This window comes from Lepisosteus oculatus, chromosome 2, assembly GCF_040954835.1.
Source record: "Lepisosteus oculatus isolate fLepOcu1 chromosome 2, fLepOcu1.hap2, whole genome shotgun sequence".
In the NCBI taxonomy this organism is placed as follows: Eukaryota; Metazoa; Chordata; class Actinopteri; order Semionotiformes; family Lepisosteidae; genus Lepisosteus; species Lepisosteus oculatus.
In genome coordinates, this window is record NC_090697.1 from 20,753,933 (window position 1) to 20,774,366 (window position 20,434).

General features: G+C 38.1%; 1 protein-coding gene across 2 annotated transcripts; it reads right to left on the bottom strand.

Moving 5' to 3' along the window:
* Positions 1 to 1,561: 1,561 nt before the first annotated feature.
* tram2 (translocation associated membrane protein 2) lies at positions 1,562 to 20,076 on the bottom strand. Of its 2 annotated transcripts, none has more exons than XM_069198513.1 (11): positions 19,869 to 20,076; positions 16,678 to 16,741; positions 10,721 to 10,830; positions 10,148 to 10,264; positions 9,197 to 9,255; positions 8,262 to 8,346; positions 7,556 to 7,626; positions 5,767 to 5,871; positions 5,372 to 5,515; positions 3,936 to 4,093; positions 1,562 to 2,974 (listed from the first exon to the last, which is right to left on the bottom strand). In XM_069198513.1, the coding sequence occupies exons 1-11, from the start codon at positions 19,986 to 19,988 to the stop codon at positions 2,898 to 2,900; spliced, it is 1,110 nt and encodes a 369-aa protein (XP_069054614.1). In that variant the 5' UTR covers positions 19,989 to 20,076; the 3' UTR covers positions 1,562 to 2,897. The 2 variants fall into 2 exon arrangements, with proteins under 2 accessions (XP_069054614.1, XP_069054619.1); XM_069198518.1 differs by lacking the exon at positions 19,869 to 20,076 and adding an exon at positions 17,353 to 17,561.
* Between the last annotated feature and the right edge of the window lie 358 nt (positions 20,077 to 20,434).

Below are 20,434 nucleotides of genomic sequence, written 5' to 3' on the forward strand. Positions count from 1 at the left end.
TGACGGAGATGGGAGAAACTGTGCATGAGACAACAATAGCACGCACACTTCAAAAATCTGGCTTGTATGGAAGGGTGGCAAGAAGAAAGCCTTTGTTGGAAAAAAAAAACTCATATCACATCTCGGCTAGAGTTTGGCAAAGGCATGTGAGAGACAGAACAAAAACAGGAAGATTCTATGGTCTGATGACACCAAAACTGAACTTTGTTTGGCAGAAACCTAAGCACATCACACTGAGAACACCATCCCTACAGTAAAGCAGCTGGTGGTGGTGGCAGTATCATACTTTGGGGATGCTTCTCTATGGCAGGGACTGGAAAACTCATAAAGACAGAAGGAAAAATGGAGGTACAGAAAAATCCTGGAGGAAAACGTGCTGCAATCCGCAAGAGTACTGGGACTTGGAAGACGATTCAACTTCCAACAGGACCTGAAACATACAACTAAAGCCACACTGGAGTGGCTTAAAACCAAAAAGTTTAATATCCTGGAGTGGCCCAGTCAAAGCCAAGACCTCAATCTAATTGAGCATCTGTGGAATGACTTAAAAATTGCTGATCACAAACAGTCCCCATCCAACTTGATGGAGCTTGAGCAATTTTACCAAGTAGAATGGGCAAAAATTCCAGTGTCAAGATGTGCAACGCTGATAGAGACTCACAGCTATAAATCCTGTCAAAGGTGATCCTACCAAGTATGAACTCTGGAGAGGGGGTGAATACTTATACATTCAATTATTTTCAGTTTTTTATTTAATTAATTTAGTAAAATGTCTGGATTTTTTTCCCCCCACTTTGACATTATAGAGTACTTTGTGTTGATGAGTGGCAAACATTCTGAGTTAAATACATCATGGTTCCATGCTGTAACACAATAAAATGTGAAAATGTTCAAGGGGGGTGAATACTTTTGCAAGGCAGTGTACATGGTCGAATATGAACTTTTACAATTCCTTAAGATACTATAGACCAAAGCTGTAAGTATGCTTGTCTGAAAACATTTCATTTCACATCACAGAAACTGCTATAGAATCTTAATGGTATTTCTGTAAAGCTGTATTTAAGTTAAATGATACTGCAATGAAAAAACAGCATATTTTAAGTTTGGACATGAGGTTTTAATGGCTTCTTTAGAAAGTATGTATTTTTTGAAAATACATTTAAATACCTCTGAATCTCAAAACCAGGTTTATAGGCAATGTAGCACCCGACTACATTATTGGGATAAAAAAGGCTTTTATGCAACTGTAAAATACACAACACTATTTTAGTGACAAGATGGCTCCCCGGAACACTTAATATCTCATTTGAATAGGTTGACCTGTTCGTCAGTTCAGTTAATTGGCTAGTCACCATCTTTGAAAACTGTTCACCTTGCTAAATTCAATATCATAATGTTCTAACATAATGATGCTCCTATTACCATATGGACAACTTAGTCATAATTCATATTTACATAACTGCTAATTTAACACAATGACGTGACAAAATTGTAATGCATGGTTGATGAACATGGGATGTTTTCTTGACCTGAATTCTGACAAACAAGACTTTGAACAGCATTTAATGTATATACGGTATATTTTGGTGAACATTTAGCAACATGTCAGATGAACAGAAAACAAAGCCGAGGTATTTACACTTTGTATGTGTTCATAATAAGATACTTTTATTGTAACAGTTTTATCTTCTATTGATGAAGGAAGATCATATTTAACTTTTACCTTTATAACAAATTCTGGTAATGGCATTCACAATGGTATAGTTGTTTCAATTAATAATGTCTCCACATGCTTAATTCATTGTAGTAAGCAGAAAATATAAATCTGTGATTTGGTATGTTGTAATTAAAGTCAATTGCTGTTCATATTGCAATTGACTATTTGAAGATAGCAATGAGTTCTGGATAGATTTTTTATAGATAATATGCACTGTTTTTTTTTACATTAATTCATAAAAAAGATGTAAACCATATGATTTTATCACCTGTTTCTTTTTATGGAAGATCTGAAAAGGGGACTTGTCTGATATTGAAACATTAGGAAACGTACTGATATACACCAATTGAGACTACTACAGAAAACCTGCTTAAGCCTAATGTAATTTTCAGATCATTTCCGTGATTTTATTCACCAGTGGTGCACTGTAACAAAAAAATGTAGTGCACATAATATTGCTCCAATTTTTTATCATTAATTCATACGTAGAATTGGTCACAAATGAAAAAAATCATTTTTTAATACAAACTGCTTGTAAAAAGCAGTTTTACATTAGCCCCTTATCTCCATTTAAAAAAAGGGTGCCTGAATGCAGCAGGTGTTATAAGTTATGCACCACTGCCATGGATTCTCTAACCTAACCTGAAGCTGTAAACCTGTCACCTTCCATACTGAAGCTTAATACTCAAACTCTCTGCTCCACACGTGAGTAGTTCACAAAGAGCCGCAGAAAGACAAGGGGAAGCCTGGGTGAGCTATTTACTAAAAGCACTCAGACTCAGATTTCTTGGGGAACCAAACAAGGAAAGGAAAATCTAGCCTTTTTCAGTTTTGAAGGGGGACTTGGCTTTTTCTAGTTATTAATAAAAAGGAAAGTGCTTAAAACTGCAGTACACGAGTAAAGGCATTAGTATTGAAATGACTCGTTACTGATGACAATACATTCAGTAAAACAGGCACAAGAGACTGGAAGAACTTGAACCAAGGATATCCTGCCAGCGAGGATGGAATACTGATCAGAAACTTCAATGCTTGTCAGGGTGTGGAAGATTCAGTGCCCTTCCCAATACTGTACCAAGGAGAATTCAGTGCCTGCATTGTCTTCAATATCCAATTGGGAGCAAAACAATCAAAACCAGTTTCCATTTCCACAAATCCAAGCTTGAACTACGGCCAAAACCTAAGGGGCCTTTAACTTCTTGGGCCTTGGGGAGGCACTGTTTTCAGCCTTAATCACTCCGTTCTCATGGTGGCCTCCTGTTGGGACAGAAAAAAAAACAGTTACATAAAAGTTTGACTTTTCATTTCACCTTGTAGTATGTTTATCTCATATATGCAGGATATACAGCATGACAGATAATGTGGTGCCACGGATATATGCCATACCTTGAGGTGAAGGGTCACAGTAATATGCCAGGCATAACTCCTGGCACCAGAAGGCCCACTGGGGTTTACAATTAAAACTCCACTAAAAATTAATTCATTAATTCATGTATTCTATTTAGTTTGGAAGGCAGTTTTTCTCTTCATTTGGCCTATGTAGGCATTAAGAGTCAAATACTTGTACATGGAGAAACTTGTGTTGTATGTTTATATTGTGTGTAGTGTTTATTGTCACTGTTAATAAATATTTAATTGTTTAATAAATTTTGTTTAACCCAGTGTGCCGGAATTATTGTTCTTTTCACCAAACCTGTCAGAGAACAAAGAATTCACATGCCTCTAATTATACCAACCACTCGGTATATTATTGACTAAGCCGTTTGGTCCATTCGTGTTGTAACCCCCCTGACTTGTGACTATCTTTGCATCACGCAAAACTTTTAGTGATAGAATGACCATCACTGGGATTGGTTAATTGGGCAGAACGACGGCCTTTAACACAACAACAGTTGTTACTGTCCAGTAGCCTTACCAACACACAACAATAGAAATCCAAGACAGTGAAGATGCGGCATGACTTGAACAATCACAATCAATCAAAAGAGAAAAGTAGGATGCTTAAAGCACAGCAAAAAAAAAAAAAGGCTTGTAACTGAAACAAGAAATCGCACAAGAAACCTCTGTGGTACAGGAACTCCACAAGCTTGGGCACAGGCCATTCTAGCAACTGTTTAATTGAGATTTCAACCCATTAGCAAAGGATAACTTCACTAGAATCAAGAAAAAGAACATGAGGCACCATTCTCCCTCTGTCATGATCCAGAATCCCACTCACCACTCTCTCTCTTGACAGGCCGGGCTGGTTGCTTGGCAACGGCTCTCTTGCGCGCAGCTTGTTCCTGCCGGTACTCCCTCCAGCGCCGCAGCTGGAACCGGATGAACTTCCAGAGCAGCCAGGCCTGTGTCAGACATACCACGAGGAGGACAGCCAACCTGCCGACAGCACAATTAAAGTTAAGTTGGTCACAGCTCCACTAGTCCCCTCCAAACCCACAGTTTATACAGTACAATACTCTTCCAAGAATGACGAGTGTCTATGAGAAACTCTTTTATCAAGCCTTTTACTCCATATGAGGGCACAAGGTCCATGGAAAACCACAGGGAAGAAACAAATATATAAAAATGAATCCCTTTAGTGTCAGTAAGAACCCACAGAACACAGTGACCCAATACCAATCCTGAATATAGCTGCTTAGGTCAGGTTTACAGGGCAAGAACATCTCATTTGGACAAGATGGTTGACCTGTTGTATGAATTCTGCAGAAGGTTTAACACTGTGACTTTATCCCCAGCATAACCCAAATTATCTTACAGTACATCATTAGCCAAGAGTTAAGGCTTTTGGAATACTCTATCAAACAATAAGAAAGAAGACTGCAAGTCAAAAACATTTAATTTGACAAAGTATACAAATCTAAATGACCAGATGAACAGTGTCAGAAAAAGTCAAATGCAATGGCATTATCAGAACACACCTTATATTAATTGTTTTTTTAGATACGCTTTGCCAATTTTGATCAGTAGAAGCAAGGGCCCATTGTTTTCACATGCACAAATCAGAACTAACTTTTTTCTAGAACAGGTGAATAGGAAGATTCTGCGTGCAAATCAGAGTAAAACTGCCATCTTGAGGTATAAGACTGAAATTGCATGTTTATGTTGTTCACTTTCTTTCCATGGTTTGCAAGGAGGTTTATTACCCTCAGAAAAAAAAGCAATGAATATGTATAAGATCATAAAACCTCAAGAAAGACATTAGGACTTTAGACTTTTCGGGAGAGGAAGTAATATGACGTGCTTTAACTGCTATTTAAACCAGGCCTGGAGTGGTTTACACAGCTGGCAGCCCCTAAGCTACCGAGTCCAAGCTTGGACTTGGGCCTGGCAGACAGGAGTGGAGACATTTACTATACAACTGAAATCGCCTGAATCACTGGGATGGAGCAAATCACATCCACCCACCATGTGGCATAAAATGAGTTTTGTCCCGTCATCTTTTTCATGTAGATTGGAATGATTTGGATGAGGGTGACCATTAACACAAGTGGCAACCTTGGGATTCACCCTTTGGGATTGGTAGATTGGTAAAACCATCGTGTTTAGCTCCTAACACAAAAGAAGTGTATGAAGAATTTTCTAAGACTACAGAAGCATGGTATTTGGTTTGTTTTCAGTTCTTTGAAAGTATTTAATCTTGCAGCCTGTGCTCACCTGAACAGCAGGGTGTTGAAGTTTCCTGCTTCCCAGTCCAGCCCTTGGTTCTCCACACGAGCCAGGCCAAATCCCACCACCAGGACCGACAGTATCAGAATCATCATGCGAGTGAATATGAAGCCAACCGCCCACATGTCGAACCTGACACACAGAAAAAAAACCCACAATGGTTAAGTAAAACCTCACTGATATAACAATGTGTAACATCTTTAGGTCAGTACAGTCAACAGAATGAAGTCTTATAGAATAATTTTGATGAGCAACAACAAGCAGCAAAGCATATGGTCAGGGCAAGGTGCTTTTAATCCATTGAATTATGAAAAAAATACTCAAGTAAGGCATTGAACGATACAAACTGCTCAAGTTGAGTTCAGGAGGTAAGAGGTACTCACAGTTTGTGATGATTCTCATCAGTGAAATAAAAGAGTCTGGCAATGTGGAAACCAAGCTCAGACAGGTACTGCAGGAACAGCAGAACCAGCCCCACTCGAGTAAAACTGCAGGGAACAAGCAGACGAGACAGGTTAACACCACATGCACATTCTCTGCATTCACATGTGCAAAGACATTCCAGGGAAATACTGGCTAGATTAATTGTGCATAATTACTCTCTTAACTTTGCATTATTGATCCAGGTTGCTGTGACCTTCTAGTGAAGAAGCAGTTGATGTATTGTGGATGAATAATGATTTAATTTATAACTGATCTATTTAAATACAAAAATGTATAGTCTATGCATCTCATATCAAAAAGAAATTCTAGTTTTCCACCAATTAGTAATACTCTGCGATCTTGATTTTCTTAAAGTGAGCTTTTGTTCATTTGTGCTTGTGATTTCCATACTGTTATTCTGTTTATATACATTTGATATAGCTACGGGTCTGTTAAACCATGTAACAGAGAACACTCTCTGAAGCTTTTACAGATGCATTTTTTTCCTGTTACGTTTCCGACTATATGCCTTTACATTTCACAACACAAACATTCCTAACACCTGTGCTAGCATTCTTCCTTGGATTATGGCTCTGCATTTAGAGAAACACCATTATTCTGGAGGAACTCTTTGACATGAATAAATTTCTATGTGTGGATTACTCTGACTTTGGACACTTGATTTCCTTTTGAACCAATTCAATATCCCCTCAAAATAAATTGTACCAAATACTGGTCCCCGTCAAAGGCGAGTCATTTCTCCAGTTATTTTCTGCCTAGGAATAACTATCCACTCAATACTCCATAGAGATGATAAAATCAGCAAAGGAGGGCTCCCAGCTGGATAAATCAGTAAAGGCATTTGAAGGATGCAACTCTCCTCCAAGAGGTGCTTAACCTCCTGCACATAGCTGCACAGTCAGTTACGTGTGAACCACCACTCAAGTAGTTGAGTCAGAAGAGCTTTCCCTCACTTGCTCACTCTCCCTTATGGGCAGCAGCAAGGTTTATAACTGTGCACCAGGATGTGATAAACAAAAATCTGCTTTTCCACATGGAGTGGGATAATAAAAAATAGAAAACAAATGTTTCTACATGTTTTAGAAAAGCATAGGGCGACTGTCTTAGAATGCCAACAAACTTCAGTACCACACTGAAGTGGGTATTTTGGTAAAATGGCAGTCAGAAACAAATGTGATCTTAGTTTTGGAAAACAAATAAAAAAAATGTAGAAGAAAGACCCTAATCCACCCTTGGGCGGATTATAAGAATAGTTGCTTCTTGCACGTTCCTTGGCGTGTTATTTTCTAGCCATCTTAAATAGAGTGTCAAAAGTTATTATCACAAAAAAAACACCGTAATGCAAGATCTTATTCAGGCGACATGCATTTTGGTACAGTATGTGGCCGAATGTCACAATTTACTCATGTGACCTGGAAAAACTGTAGCATAGTGTAGTTCAATTAATAGATTTAAAAGACATTTACAACTTTTACACAAATGTGATTATCAGATGCTAGCAGCACACACCATGTTTCTTTTTACAAACACAAAGAAGATTTATTCTAAGAGAGGAACACACCCTGCATCAATAAAGCCACAATTATACAAGGCTGTTTCACTTCTCTCCTAAGCTGGACATGTATGTACAGTACATATTAGACCAAAAATCAGATACTACAGTGGTGTCTATACTTAAATACTTTATGTCTGGGATACACGGGTATGGTGCTCTCGGACAAGACCTACTTGAGCAGGTAAGCCACAGTAATGTGCAGCAGGTAGAGGGAGATGTATTTCAGCTGACGAGGCATCTCCTCCTGAAAGAGCAAGAATTGAAATGAAGCTTCCCTTTATTTAAGCAATTTCAATTACAAAGCCTATAGTGAAACTGTGTGTCAACCATGCCTGTTACTGTTTTTCTCTTCCCCAAACTTCCAGAGTTTTGCTATTCTCCAGAACGCCACAATGCAGCTGCTTCAAGCGGACAGCGGATCATAAAACCAACTCTGAAAATTCTCTTGAACTTCAGTCTATGATCATTGTCAGATACGGACTATGCCACAAGAGCAAACATCTGGGGCATTGAGAATGCTTCTTAAATTCCCATTCTTTCCTCAATCCATTTTAACCAAAGTGATCCTTTTCACAAACAACAGAAAAAAATAGGCCAAAAGCCTTTCATAACAGCAGCGCTGTCCTTTTTTGTCCAATATTTTCTGCCTTCGCTCTCTTCACCTAATTAAGTCTTCACCCCAGTGGCCCTTCTCCTCTTTTCTTTATTATTCAATATCCTTCTCATGTCTGTGGTCTCTTTTTCTCCCATCTGCCATCTCCTTGAGCTTAGGTCCACCATTTGTGATCTGTAGGTGACTTATGGGTTGCAGACCTCTTTATCCTACAACTATGAAGACATAACTAGTCACCAATATTTCAACTGATGTCTCCTACTCACTTTCCTCACTTTCTGGAAGTATAGCTCAGGCAATGCATGAAGCCAGTAAGCCAGCTGGAAAAGGTAGAAGAATTTAACCTGGAACCTGAAAGGAAAACAAAACAAGATCTGGTTAACAAACATCCTTCCATTCTACCTAATGAATTTCATTGCGGAGTCTGAATAGCATCATTCTAGGATGTGTCATGAAACAGCCGAGCTTCAGCTCTTGCTCTCCTTGTTTATTGGAATTTAAATGATTGATCTTTGCTTATAGATACATCTTAGAATACTGCACTTAAATTAGCCTCACCAGTTCAACTCCCTCACAGGTCGAATCAGACTGTGTGTTTTCAGTTGGTCTTACTTTATGCTGGCAAGATGACAAGATGGTAGCGCTATTTCAAAATACAGAATTTTGCTTAAGGAAGAACTAAAGTGCCAGAATTGTGCTATTTTATATTCAAGTGAAAATAAGCTGAATTTGAAAACAGAAGCTACCATTTTAACAATGCAAGAGTGATACAAGAGGGGTGAAAAGGGATTCCATTCTGCTTCCTGTTGCCTTGCATCTCCTATACTATCAGACTCTTGACCCTGGATTAGATCAACATTCATCTTCAATACAAGTCAAATAAGTAATTGCAGGAACATGGATTTAGCAAACAAAATGCCATGAGAATGGACAAGACCTAAGCAGTAATTAGTAGCTGGTGGGTAGGTTAATCTGGGATGTGGTGTATCTTTCAGGCATGCTTTATCATAGCCACAAAGATAGTTTTATTACTTTAAAATATCTGCTCATAGTAAGGTGGCAAAATTGCATTATTGACTTTTACTAGGAATGGTTCTGCGGTTTCTACATGAGCGTAGTTTTCGTTGTGGAAGAAAAGAAGTCAGGACATGACCTTGTGGGCTCACAGTTCACAGGTCAGGCCCACAACAATGCCTTTTACCTGAGGTGCACATGAGGATAGTCCTCCCACAGGCTGCTTAAATTTAGGAGATATCCTTCCTGGAAGCAAGCACAGATAGAAAGGAGGGAATCAAATAGAACAAACAACAATCTTAATTAACTAGAAAAATGAATCAAAACTAGGCAATGTAGCTTTAAAGGTACACGGGACATGCTTCTAATTAAGATACGACTGAGAAGTCTTTATGGACAGACAGCAAAATCTTTTCGTACCACAGATCATAAAATTGCAATTAAAGTGTAGAAATACATTTTATATAAAGAAAAATCTTCTAGGCACAATATAAAAGAACAGTCAGCTTCATTGCCTTACAAACTATGATTAAGGCCTTCTTCATAACATCAAAAATGCATTTTCAGTGACTGAATATCAGATGAGGCTCTTCTCTGTGTCTTTGGGTCTGCAAGTGTAGCACGTGAATTTGTACAGTTCATTACTGCCCTCGGAGGATGTTCACCAAAGAGAAGAAATGGTTTTTCATTTCTTTTTCACAAACAGCTCTCAGGTATAACATGGAAATCCAGCTGATTTCTTTCACTATGATGGGAACATTTGTTTAAGATTAAAATGCAAAATAACTCTCATGTGACAGGTCACAGAGATGCGCTGACAGGGGAAGAAATAATAATATAGAGGGAAGTCTCGTAAAAAGCTAAAGGGAAATCTGATTTACAGTCCCTGGAACAACGTGGGCAGGTAAACATGACCAAGAGAGAAACGGCACCCACTAACACAGTAAAAAACAACTAAATACTACACACTTTAAGTTAAAGAGGATATTCTCCCAATTTAATAGTTCTTTAAAAGAGCAATCAGAACTCAGTTGCCTAACCCATTATTGGTAGCAAAGATCTCCTTTATTTTCGGTATTGCCAAATGACACAAAAGGCCTCACATTCCAACATGATGCTCAAGACATGATCTGCTCACCGTAATTAGAATGTAGAGGCTCCACAGTGAAGACGCTAAGTGAAACACACATAGTTGCCCTGACTCGTTGAACTTCGTATTTTTGCTCTTTGAAAGATGGAGACGTCTGTTAACTTTCTGAAACAGCAAAGAAGTGGTCGAATGATTATGCAGCAGTGTCTTGAACACCAAACACATTGCATTTGAGAAAACTTTATAAAACTATATACAGTTTCCAGATTTTAATGTATTTTTAGCAGTATAGGGAAGAACGTTTTTTATATACACAGGTAAGTGCAAAATATTTATGCACATGGAGCTTATCGGGCATCAGACAAACTACAGTCAAGACAAAATATATATAAAAAAGCTCTGTTCTGAAACATAAGCATTAAGTAGGACCAAATCTAATTGATAGTATTATTGCCATATAGAGAAACAGATATCTGAATAGAGAAAGAAGGAGTATAGCAATATTTCCTAAGCAAACTAGCATTTTTGAACAAGCTTAGAGCTAACCCAAAGTGTTATTTCTGGAAATGATTGATTTGTTGATCTTGGTCATGTTGAATTGATGCTTAAGTGAATACTCACGTCCAGCACATACTCCTGCACAACTGCATGAAGGATAATGGCAATTAGGAAGTAGAAGAGAATCGTAACACAGTCCCTCCAGCCGTAGTGATAGAAGGACACCTCCCCTTCTAGAGATGCAGGAAGATAAGAGAAGACCATTGGACTCTGTTACTCTTCTGGGTTGGCAGAGCAGTAGTCTGTGCAGAGCCCTCAAGGAATACCTGCCAGCCGCGTTATCTACAGTAAGTGGTGTGCACCATCTGAAAATCTAGATTACAGAAAGCAGCACCTCAACTGACATTAGTGCCTTTGAGCAGTTATTGTTAAACACTGCACACAGATTTAACATGTTGAAAGAACTCTTACTCGGTACGATTCACATTTCTGTATTTTAATATTTAAAAAGAACTGTCTGATCTTCAGCAATATAAACTGAATTGCCATAAGCTATGGTGAGTAGCAATGTCTACACCTATGCACAAGGCTTGTACACCAAATTGAAGTTAGAAATATCAAAACACTTATACACATACAACCTTTTTTACTTTGGTTATGTGACCAGCTAATTCAGCACTCAAAGGCAACTTTTCCAAAATCTTACGGCATTCTGTCATCTTACTCATACAAAAACATCATCCAAACTGGCAAAAACATCAAAAACAGAAATATTTGCGGCAAGCAGCTTCACAGCACCTCATCACTAATCTTTTACGTTTTTCAGTTCCTTGGTACCAATAAAAAGACACTCGCTGTAACAGAACAAGCACCTTTTCCCCTCTGTTAGACAGTATTAGCAAACCTAACAGGATTTTAAAGTCAGACATAAACCAAATGGGTCACAATCTGGGAGACTATGATTCACAACAACACTAGAAAATCGATGGAGAGATCCAAGTGTGATGCGATAGCCAGGAGTGACAATCCCCTGTGCTAATTAATCGCAACCTGACTACGCTGATCATGTTCTGGCACCTCACTTGCTGTCCTTTCTCCAATCTGAAGACACGAAAACAGAAGCTAGCTGAGGCTACAACCTATTCTTTAATTTCTAACATACAGCTAGGTGCAGAGAAACCTTCCTGAAAAAAGAAGCTTGCTACTTTGAAGTGGGTTCCCTAACTTGTTTCCTGCTTTCCCAGCTGCTCAGTTTGGACGGGTAGCCTGATCTACTGTAGGTCATGTGTGGGTGGTATATTATACATTCCAGTTAACCTTCTACTGTTCCACAAGTAACCTCCAGATCCATGGCTCTCTTCCATTTTATCCTCGATTTGTTTTCACAGCTCTTTGTTCTTCATGGTTGATTTGAATTCCCTGAGCAGTAGTCATAGCTTAGGAAGCTGGTAGAGTGTGGGATACCCACCTCACAAGACTGGAAATTTGATTAAACTCTGCAGATGTATAAAGAGTTATGACTAAATAAGGGCAGATATTCTCATGGTAGAGACACATTACTCACTTCAGGCTGACTAAAAGAAACAAAGACCATAATTGGTTAATATCCCATTATTTCTGAACACTGCTGTACAATGATTCTAATTGAAACAGACTTAAAAAGATGCACTGCCTTCATTAACTTGATTTTTTTTCGATTTTTAATTATATGTCTGCAATTTGTTTCCATACTGAAGATCTGAAGGTCATCATCTCTGAAATTCATTGATCTTCAACCGCTTATCCAATACAGGGTCACAGGGGAGCTGGAGTCTTGTCCCAGCAAGGAATGAGCGCAAGGCAGGATACAAGTTCATTGCGGGCCACACGCGCACACGCGCACACACGCACGCCAGGGCTAATTTTCCCAGGAGCCAATTAACCTACCAGAATGTCTTTGGACTGTGGGAAGAAACCAAAATACTCAGCAAAAACCCATACGAACAGAGGGAGAACCCACAAACTCTATGCAGATAGCTCCCCAGATCTCTAACTGAACCTAGGACCTTAGTGCTGCAAGGCAACACCTTTGCTCCATTCTGCCACCCATCTGAATTTTGTATCCATATTTGTACCTTTGAGAATATAAACTCTGTATAACAATGAATTTGGTAAAGCCCAGCACCTTGCCTGCTCCCAGCTTCACCCCAGGAGAACTTCAGGAACTCCAACCACTCCACAACAGGAACAACACTGTCAAGCTGCTGGCAGGGGTGGTGGTGCTGCATGGCAAAAGAGACTGTATATTACTGCAGCCACAAGACCACCAACACTTCTGAGTACTGTTTCCTTCCACCGGATCCAACCAATAACTAAAAAGAGGAGGTTGTATCCACTTCAACATTCACAAGCATCAAAGTAGTACCTCTCTTCCAAAATTCACAAGATATCTCAGAACTCCCCAATCATGTCTACTTGCAAGTACCTGGACAATTTCATCTCATGTACCGAGGGTCACAACTGGAAACTAAAAGGCAACAGATATAAATTGGAGAGCTAGAAACACAAGAGTTCTGTGAGTGTGAGAGTTCTGAGGTCCAAACTCTGAACAAAATCTTAGATCCACTAATAAAATAAACTATCAAACAAGCAACATAATCCAAATGTCCAACTTTCCTTTAGAGATTTTCTTCCGTTCTTTCCTTTACAACCTGATGAGACCATTTCTTGAGGGTTTCACTACATACGTAAAGGACACTAACTACACACTCCTAACAACTGTACATACAGTATGTGACAGTTTTCGGTTTCAGGGTCCAGAAGGCTTCATCTTCACGACAGACTTCATCACACACCCGTCATTACAATTACCACTGCATCATTCCTATCAGACACATTCAACAGGCGGACTTTGCAAGATCCACCACCTCAGACTCCTATCAGACTAGCTGAATTGGCTCTCAGCCTGAATGCATCTTCAACAGTAGCACCATATGTACCAGGATGTGGCCAAGCTATGTTAACATCTTTGTCAGCTGGGAAGAAGAGCTCTCCTTCTCCTCCTCTTCTGGCTTTGTCCTTAAACTCGACAAATGATACAATGAGGACACTGCAGGTGCCGCCTTCCATTATAGCAAACTCCGGTGATTTTTACGTCAGTACAAAAGCTTCCAGCTATCTCTCAAATACACTGTTAACAATTCATATACCATTATGCCTATCTTAGATGGCTTTTCTATGAACTATCCACAAATAACCTATAATACAAGCCTAATGATTCAAACAGTTATTTCCTTTATAATTATTTCCATCACAAATATACTAAAATTCTTATTCCTTGTGTTCATGCAGAGATGAGACTGAGTTCCAAAGCCTAGTTTATTTGTCAGTTTTGTGCAAAGAAGATTTCCAGACAGATCCCAAACCAAGCCAAAAGCAGTACCCATGCCATCAGTCCCAGGAAGATTTCCCACATCCAAAACTGCATTCCTCTTATCCTCCCACTCCACCTTAACATGTCATTTCCAAGTTGAGACAAAACTTTCAAGTCTCTATTTTGGAGAATGGGCTCTTTTACTGGAACCTACACAACAGTTTTCTCCAATTCCCTTAATCATGCACAGATGACATCCATACCAGGAACTTACTTTACTGCAAAAGCAGCTGCTCTATCACCTGTAAATACATATCCAATAGCACTCATACACATGTTCACATTGATCATTTGAAGAACAACTAAACAGCATTATGGTTGTTTGGCAATATGCTTCTAGGTCAATAGGGAAAATGTGTAGATTTAAAAAAGGTACTTGTCTGTCTTTCCATTGAACACAAACCACCAGCAATGGAGACATGGAGTACTGAGGCTTTTGAATCCTCTTATGATGAATATTAAATACAAAGATCCGTTCTTAAATTACAGAGGATGGATATTTGGAGAAATGCATTGGTTTGGATATAAAATTGCTTATCAGGTAGAAAACAGCAGAGATAAGGAATGAAAGCTTACACTAAGGAGATGTAATTACTGGGGTACCACAGGAATCTGTACTGGGGCGACTGTTCTTCCTATCTTACAGACATATCAATGATCAAGATTCTGGCTATTTGTAAACTTGTGAAGTTTGCAGATGATACAAAAATAGAAAATTTAGTAAGGAGCAAGTAAATCTTAAAAAATAAAATTCAAGATTGGGAAATTACCTAGCAGATGTATTTAATGTAGGCAAGTGCAGAATATTACTCGCAGGCAGAAAAAAAAACTATAGACAAAATGGAAAAGCTGAAATAGAAGAGGCTATTTATAAAAAAAGATTTAGGTGTGTACAGCAATATTTTACATTTTCTAGAAACTTATGAAAGCAAAAAATGAACAAGACGTTGGGAGATACAGTAAAACAATCTAAATCAAGGGATGGAACTGTATCATGCACTAGTAAGTAAGGCCTTCTTTACAATATATTTCAGTGGAGAGCTTCTTCAATGTGCTATGGCTGCAAATGAACAAGTCAAGGTTATTTGCAAACTGAAAAACAGACCATAGACAGCTCATATTTGAAGTTCACATTTTTTGCTTCATGTATGTATTATCTTACACTTACAACACATTTGTCATCCATACAATGGTTAACATTAACCTCTTCTTGCTTAAGCTGCTGTTACTTTGTGTTTGCAAAAGCATCTCCAGTGAATACCAAAAGTATTGGGATTAATATGAGTTTTTATTTTCTACAATTAATTAGAATTATCTGTCAGCCATTTATCCCAATACTTAAGCTCTCCTAACACATGGGCTGGAACACAACAAATGACAACATGGCTAAACACGTATGCAAAATAATACCCTGAAACAAACGCTGAAATTCTATACTTTTGACTCACATTAATCAATTGATCTGAAAGGCAATCATTATTTCACTATCTGTATCTCCTGTAAATGTGAAACGTTTACCCACTATAGCAGAGTCTAGACCACTGACACAGATTGAGGATATCAGTGGTTCTTAGACTGGTCTTGGGAGCAGCCAACTAATGACCTCACTCAGTCTGAGCTGAGGCTTCTTCTCAGCTCCCTCTGTTTTTCACTTTCTAACACGTATCTAATCTTAAAAAAAACATGACCTGGTCACATATGGAAACCAAAGGGTCTGAAGCAGAAATTCTGCATTGAGGAATGAACAGAAATCCCTCCCTGGAGCTGGTAGAACCCCAAAGCACACCACAGGTGGCATTAATGCCATACATGACAGAAGAGGCAATGGAAAATGCTAACTAAAAGAGGTGTCAATAAAGGAGACCTTTGCATTTTCTGGATTTAAATTATGACAAATTATGACTTTGCACTGTGTAATCTTATTACAACCACACTATAACATTTGTAGAAATGTTTTCCGCAGGACATTATCTAATCCATAACTTATTCTGTCATAGGAACAAAAAAACCTTTCATCAGCAGTATAGCTGTATCCGGAGGGCACAGCACGCCAGTTGTTGAACATCAGAAATGTTCTTGTTTACGGCTACACTAAATCTGTATTCAAACGTCATTTGCCAAAGTCATTGACAGAGGCATATACTGTATAGAGACTGTTCACACTAAAACATACTGTACTGTAGCACAGGTGCAATGCAAATGTTCTCCAAATATCCAGCTTTAGGACTGTAAAATACAGTATATACATGTAAATTGTGATTAATAAACTAATAATGTTTTTACCACATTATCTTTGCTTGATTTATATAGAATGACACAAAGGCAAATGTGTCATGTGATGCCACATGATTGATGCCACGTACAAAAACATACTGTACAGGAAAAGTGGGATGTGGTATTTAAATACTTTGTTTTACTAAATATCTTCACATCAATTTATTTTAATAACATTTTCTGTAAACACACATTCATATTTTTAAAGGTTGGCTTCTTACTTGTATAGTAAAGGGTTAATGTTTTTTTTACAGTATTTAAACTTCAGAATGATAAATATCAAATTATAATAAGAATTAATTTCAACCTCAAGGACTGGTTTACAACTCTACTGAGAAGGATTGAAATGTATTATTCCACTTCTTTATTGGTCTGTTGAACCAAATGGACTTACCAGATGTGAAAGTGCTAGTGTTGTACTGTGGGAGGATGAACAGGAAGGATGTTTTTGCTGTTGCCTGAAAAATAAGAAATGTATGTATTTTTTTTCTGATTTGCTCCTCAGTCATGCATATCATAAGAACATAAGCATAGTTAGAGTTCAATCTGCTTTTGTTATTGCAAGAAATTCACTGATCATAAAATACTGTTCTGCTGCTTCTCAAAGGCCAGCATCAACAGTTTGGCTAGGCAGTTTGCTCCTGAACTGTATAACTCTTTGCATAAAGCACTGTCTCATATTTTTTTGTCTTTATGCATCATATCTGCAAATAAAATAATTCAATCTGCTTTATAACCCTCATAATAAGCAGGCAGAATGTTATTTCCCATTATCAAAAACGTAGGCCAAGCTATCAGAACTAATGTACTGTTCTTCAATATTCCCATAACTGTGATAGTTCCATATTTATGCAATATATGCCATATAGTGGAACAATAAAGCTTCTTTAGGAAGGAAAGACATTCAGCCCACATTGCTCATCGGGTTAAGTTGAACAATACAAAAAAAAAAGACTTTTCCTAAACGTCACTAGGAAAAGGTGCAGCTTGACTTGCCCAATGAAATGGCTTCTACTGTTGACGAGTACTTGTACTTAAACCTTGTCAAGTGGGTGGAGTTAAAACATACCCATTTTACAGTTTCAGGGTTCCAGTCTGTGATTTTGGACATGTTTCCAGGCAATAAACTGTGACACTCATTAGGGAAGCCAAGAGATGTTTAATCTTGATTCATAGTTTTTGTGAGCTAAAGTACAACCTACATCAAGGCATAGGCCAAGCCTAGCTACATTCCCATTTACTAATACACTACTGTACATTTACTAATGTAGTGTAAGCTACATTAATCATCAGGTCAATAAGATAAACCCTATTGCTAAGCTAAACTTTCCCATGCTAATATGTGGTACTTTGATTAAATCATACTCTGATCGAGGTAGCAGGACAAGGCCACACACAATCAAATCTTCTTATTGACTCCCATTGGTTTTACTACTATATTCTCTGCCAAAATGAAACTCAACAACAGGTTAAAGTAGACCCCACATCTTAAGGTACCAAAATTATTAATTAAAAGATGCCATTTGGTTTATAAGGAGAGACTGTACATTACAGGGACATCTCCACATTACCTGTTAATGTACAATCTTGGATACAGGAGGTATAAATCTAGGAAAAGTGATATTTTCTCCCCATGTTGAAAAGTGAACATACTGTACCTCCAGCCTCACACACATTGTATAGGTATCAAGGCTGGGAACATAACACAGAGCAGTAAATACTTGTAGGTTGTTCTGGCAATTTTAAAATATCTGCATGTCATTTCAAGTATCACTCTGAAACATCTGCTCAGAGCTCTGTCGCATTCAAATGAGCAGCCTTGAAACTGAGAATAACCACAAGCACAAAACAGAGCTGAAAGAAACAGCTGTATCTGGCAGCTCGGCCTTGTGTATTGTGCAGTGCCTGATACAAATACTCATGACAGTATTCATACCAAAGTTTTTGGGATCATCGCAGAAAAAACAGAGCTCCATTTTTAGCTATTAGTCAGATGAAGATACGACAGCACTACGTTCAGGCTATAACGCTGCACTTCCAACACGTTTCACTACGGTATACGTGTACAGCTCACTAGTATATGCTGTATGTACAGTACAGAATACAATAGCTACTGCAAGAATATTGTTGGAGCCTCCATTTAGCACTAAACTGATATCGGTTAGGGTTGAAGATAGATTTATTTAACGTACAGTATGAAGGCTATAAAACGATAATATCATACTGTCCCAATATTTAGGCCTTACATTAACTATAAGCGTCTGACAGTGTGACGATTTCTGGTTTCTGAAGCTGTGAAACACTCGGGAAAAAGGAATGCCTAGAGGGTGGGAATTCACTGAACACCTAAAATTAAATCTAAACCTTCCCAAACTAAGTATTCTTCTTTTCAAGAAGTAAATGCATGATTTTTTAACTCTCCGCTCCTTTTTAAAAGAAAATAGACTGATTTGTAAATCAAATATTTCTTTGGATAAGGCTTTAACGGACTGTACACATTCCTTGCGTTTACGATCAAAAGCCGGCATGTTTAATCATTTTAAGGATATTACAGAACAAAATCGGCAAAAGCAAATATTAGGTGGTAGAACGTTTTGGTATGGAAGACAGCACTGGGTGTAAAAATAATCCAATGCTTAAAACACTTAGTTCACATACATCTTAAATTGTAATTTCGCATGAGTAAAACTACCTGTTTTTAAAAGCTTTAAATAAACGTTACCCGACCTTGCAAAACCAAAGCCCCACATAACAGTCAGAGCGAAAAAAGCAGACCGCAGTCCAGTTGAGAGATTAAGACGTGGCACTGAGGACCAAACCAAATCTCAGTGGAGATACTGCACGGTGCTGTTTGAGGAAACGGGAAAATAATTTTTAAAAAAATCAACAAGTCTTAAAAAAAACTGCCTCGACGCCAACAAGGAAAATGCAGACGTTTATATAAATCCTAAATACCTTTCTCGGGTAACCACAAACCTAAACACTCTGATTAAAATGTCTGCTTTCCTAATTTTATTGACACCCCTTTATAAATCGGTTTTATTTCCCATCCCGTTCCGGATTTACAAACGAAAACTCTGAAAAATACCTATCAAACTAGTCACTAGGGTTAAAGTAGTTCATGCAGTATCTGTTTTTTAAAGGCGATCTCTTTTAACACACACAAAAAAGACCTCGCTCCGTGCAAGAAGTAAAAGAAATCCGACAAATACCAACTGAGTTCTAACAATTGAAGTCTAACGAGGGAAGACGTCTCTAGTTAACCAAGGCATACGTTTTGCTTAAAACGCTATTAATTATGAAATTTACTGTCATAGTTCCTCATTTCAATTCTGGGTTATCTATACCAACTACAAAGTACAATCGCTGTACAATCTTATTACAGATGACTTGTCATCTGTTAGAAGTTTCGCTCGGGATTAATCGGCTCGGCTACATCATGAAACCAGACAACCTTTGGGCTCTGCAACAATGTAGCCTTTAAAAGGAAAAAAAATCCCAAGCGATTATCTCCGTCGGACCAGCCCATACACATTTTGGGACAAAAATGCACGAAGACATCAGAGCGTCCAGAAATCAACTCACCTCAAACATCAATCCAATTAAGATGAAAACCACCAGGCAAAAGACGATGTCTGCATGATTTTGAATGAGAAACTCTTGGCTAAAGAATGGATAACTCTTGTTTCTTTTCCTGAAAGCCATTTTAACGTAATCTTTTTTTCTTCGTTTTTCTGTATTCGAAAAGTTTCTTCGAAGTTCAGTAGTTAAAAAGTTTAAAAACCAGATTGCGCATGCGCTAAAATGCTTAAAGGGAAACTTAAAAGGACGATGTACACCGACAGAAATGAGGAACAGCCTCCAGTCAATTCTTAGACCACAGCTTTTAGTAAGTTATAAAACTGAAGATGGCCATAGGTTAAGTAATTATATGACCGCTGATGTGTTACTGAAAAGGTATTATTATTATTACTAAAACAAATATTAATCTATGTATTAAAACAACAATGTGTAACATAACACATACAATTGAAGATAACACGCAAAAATTAAGGTCAAATCATTATTTCCAATTTCCAGAGCAGAAATGTTCCACAGCTGGAGCTACTTGCTGCAGTTTCTGATCTGGATCTGAGAATAAAAGCACACAG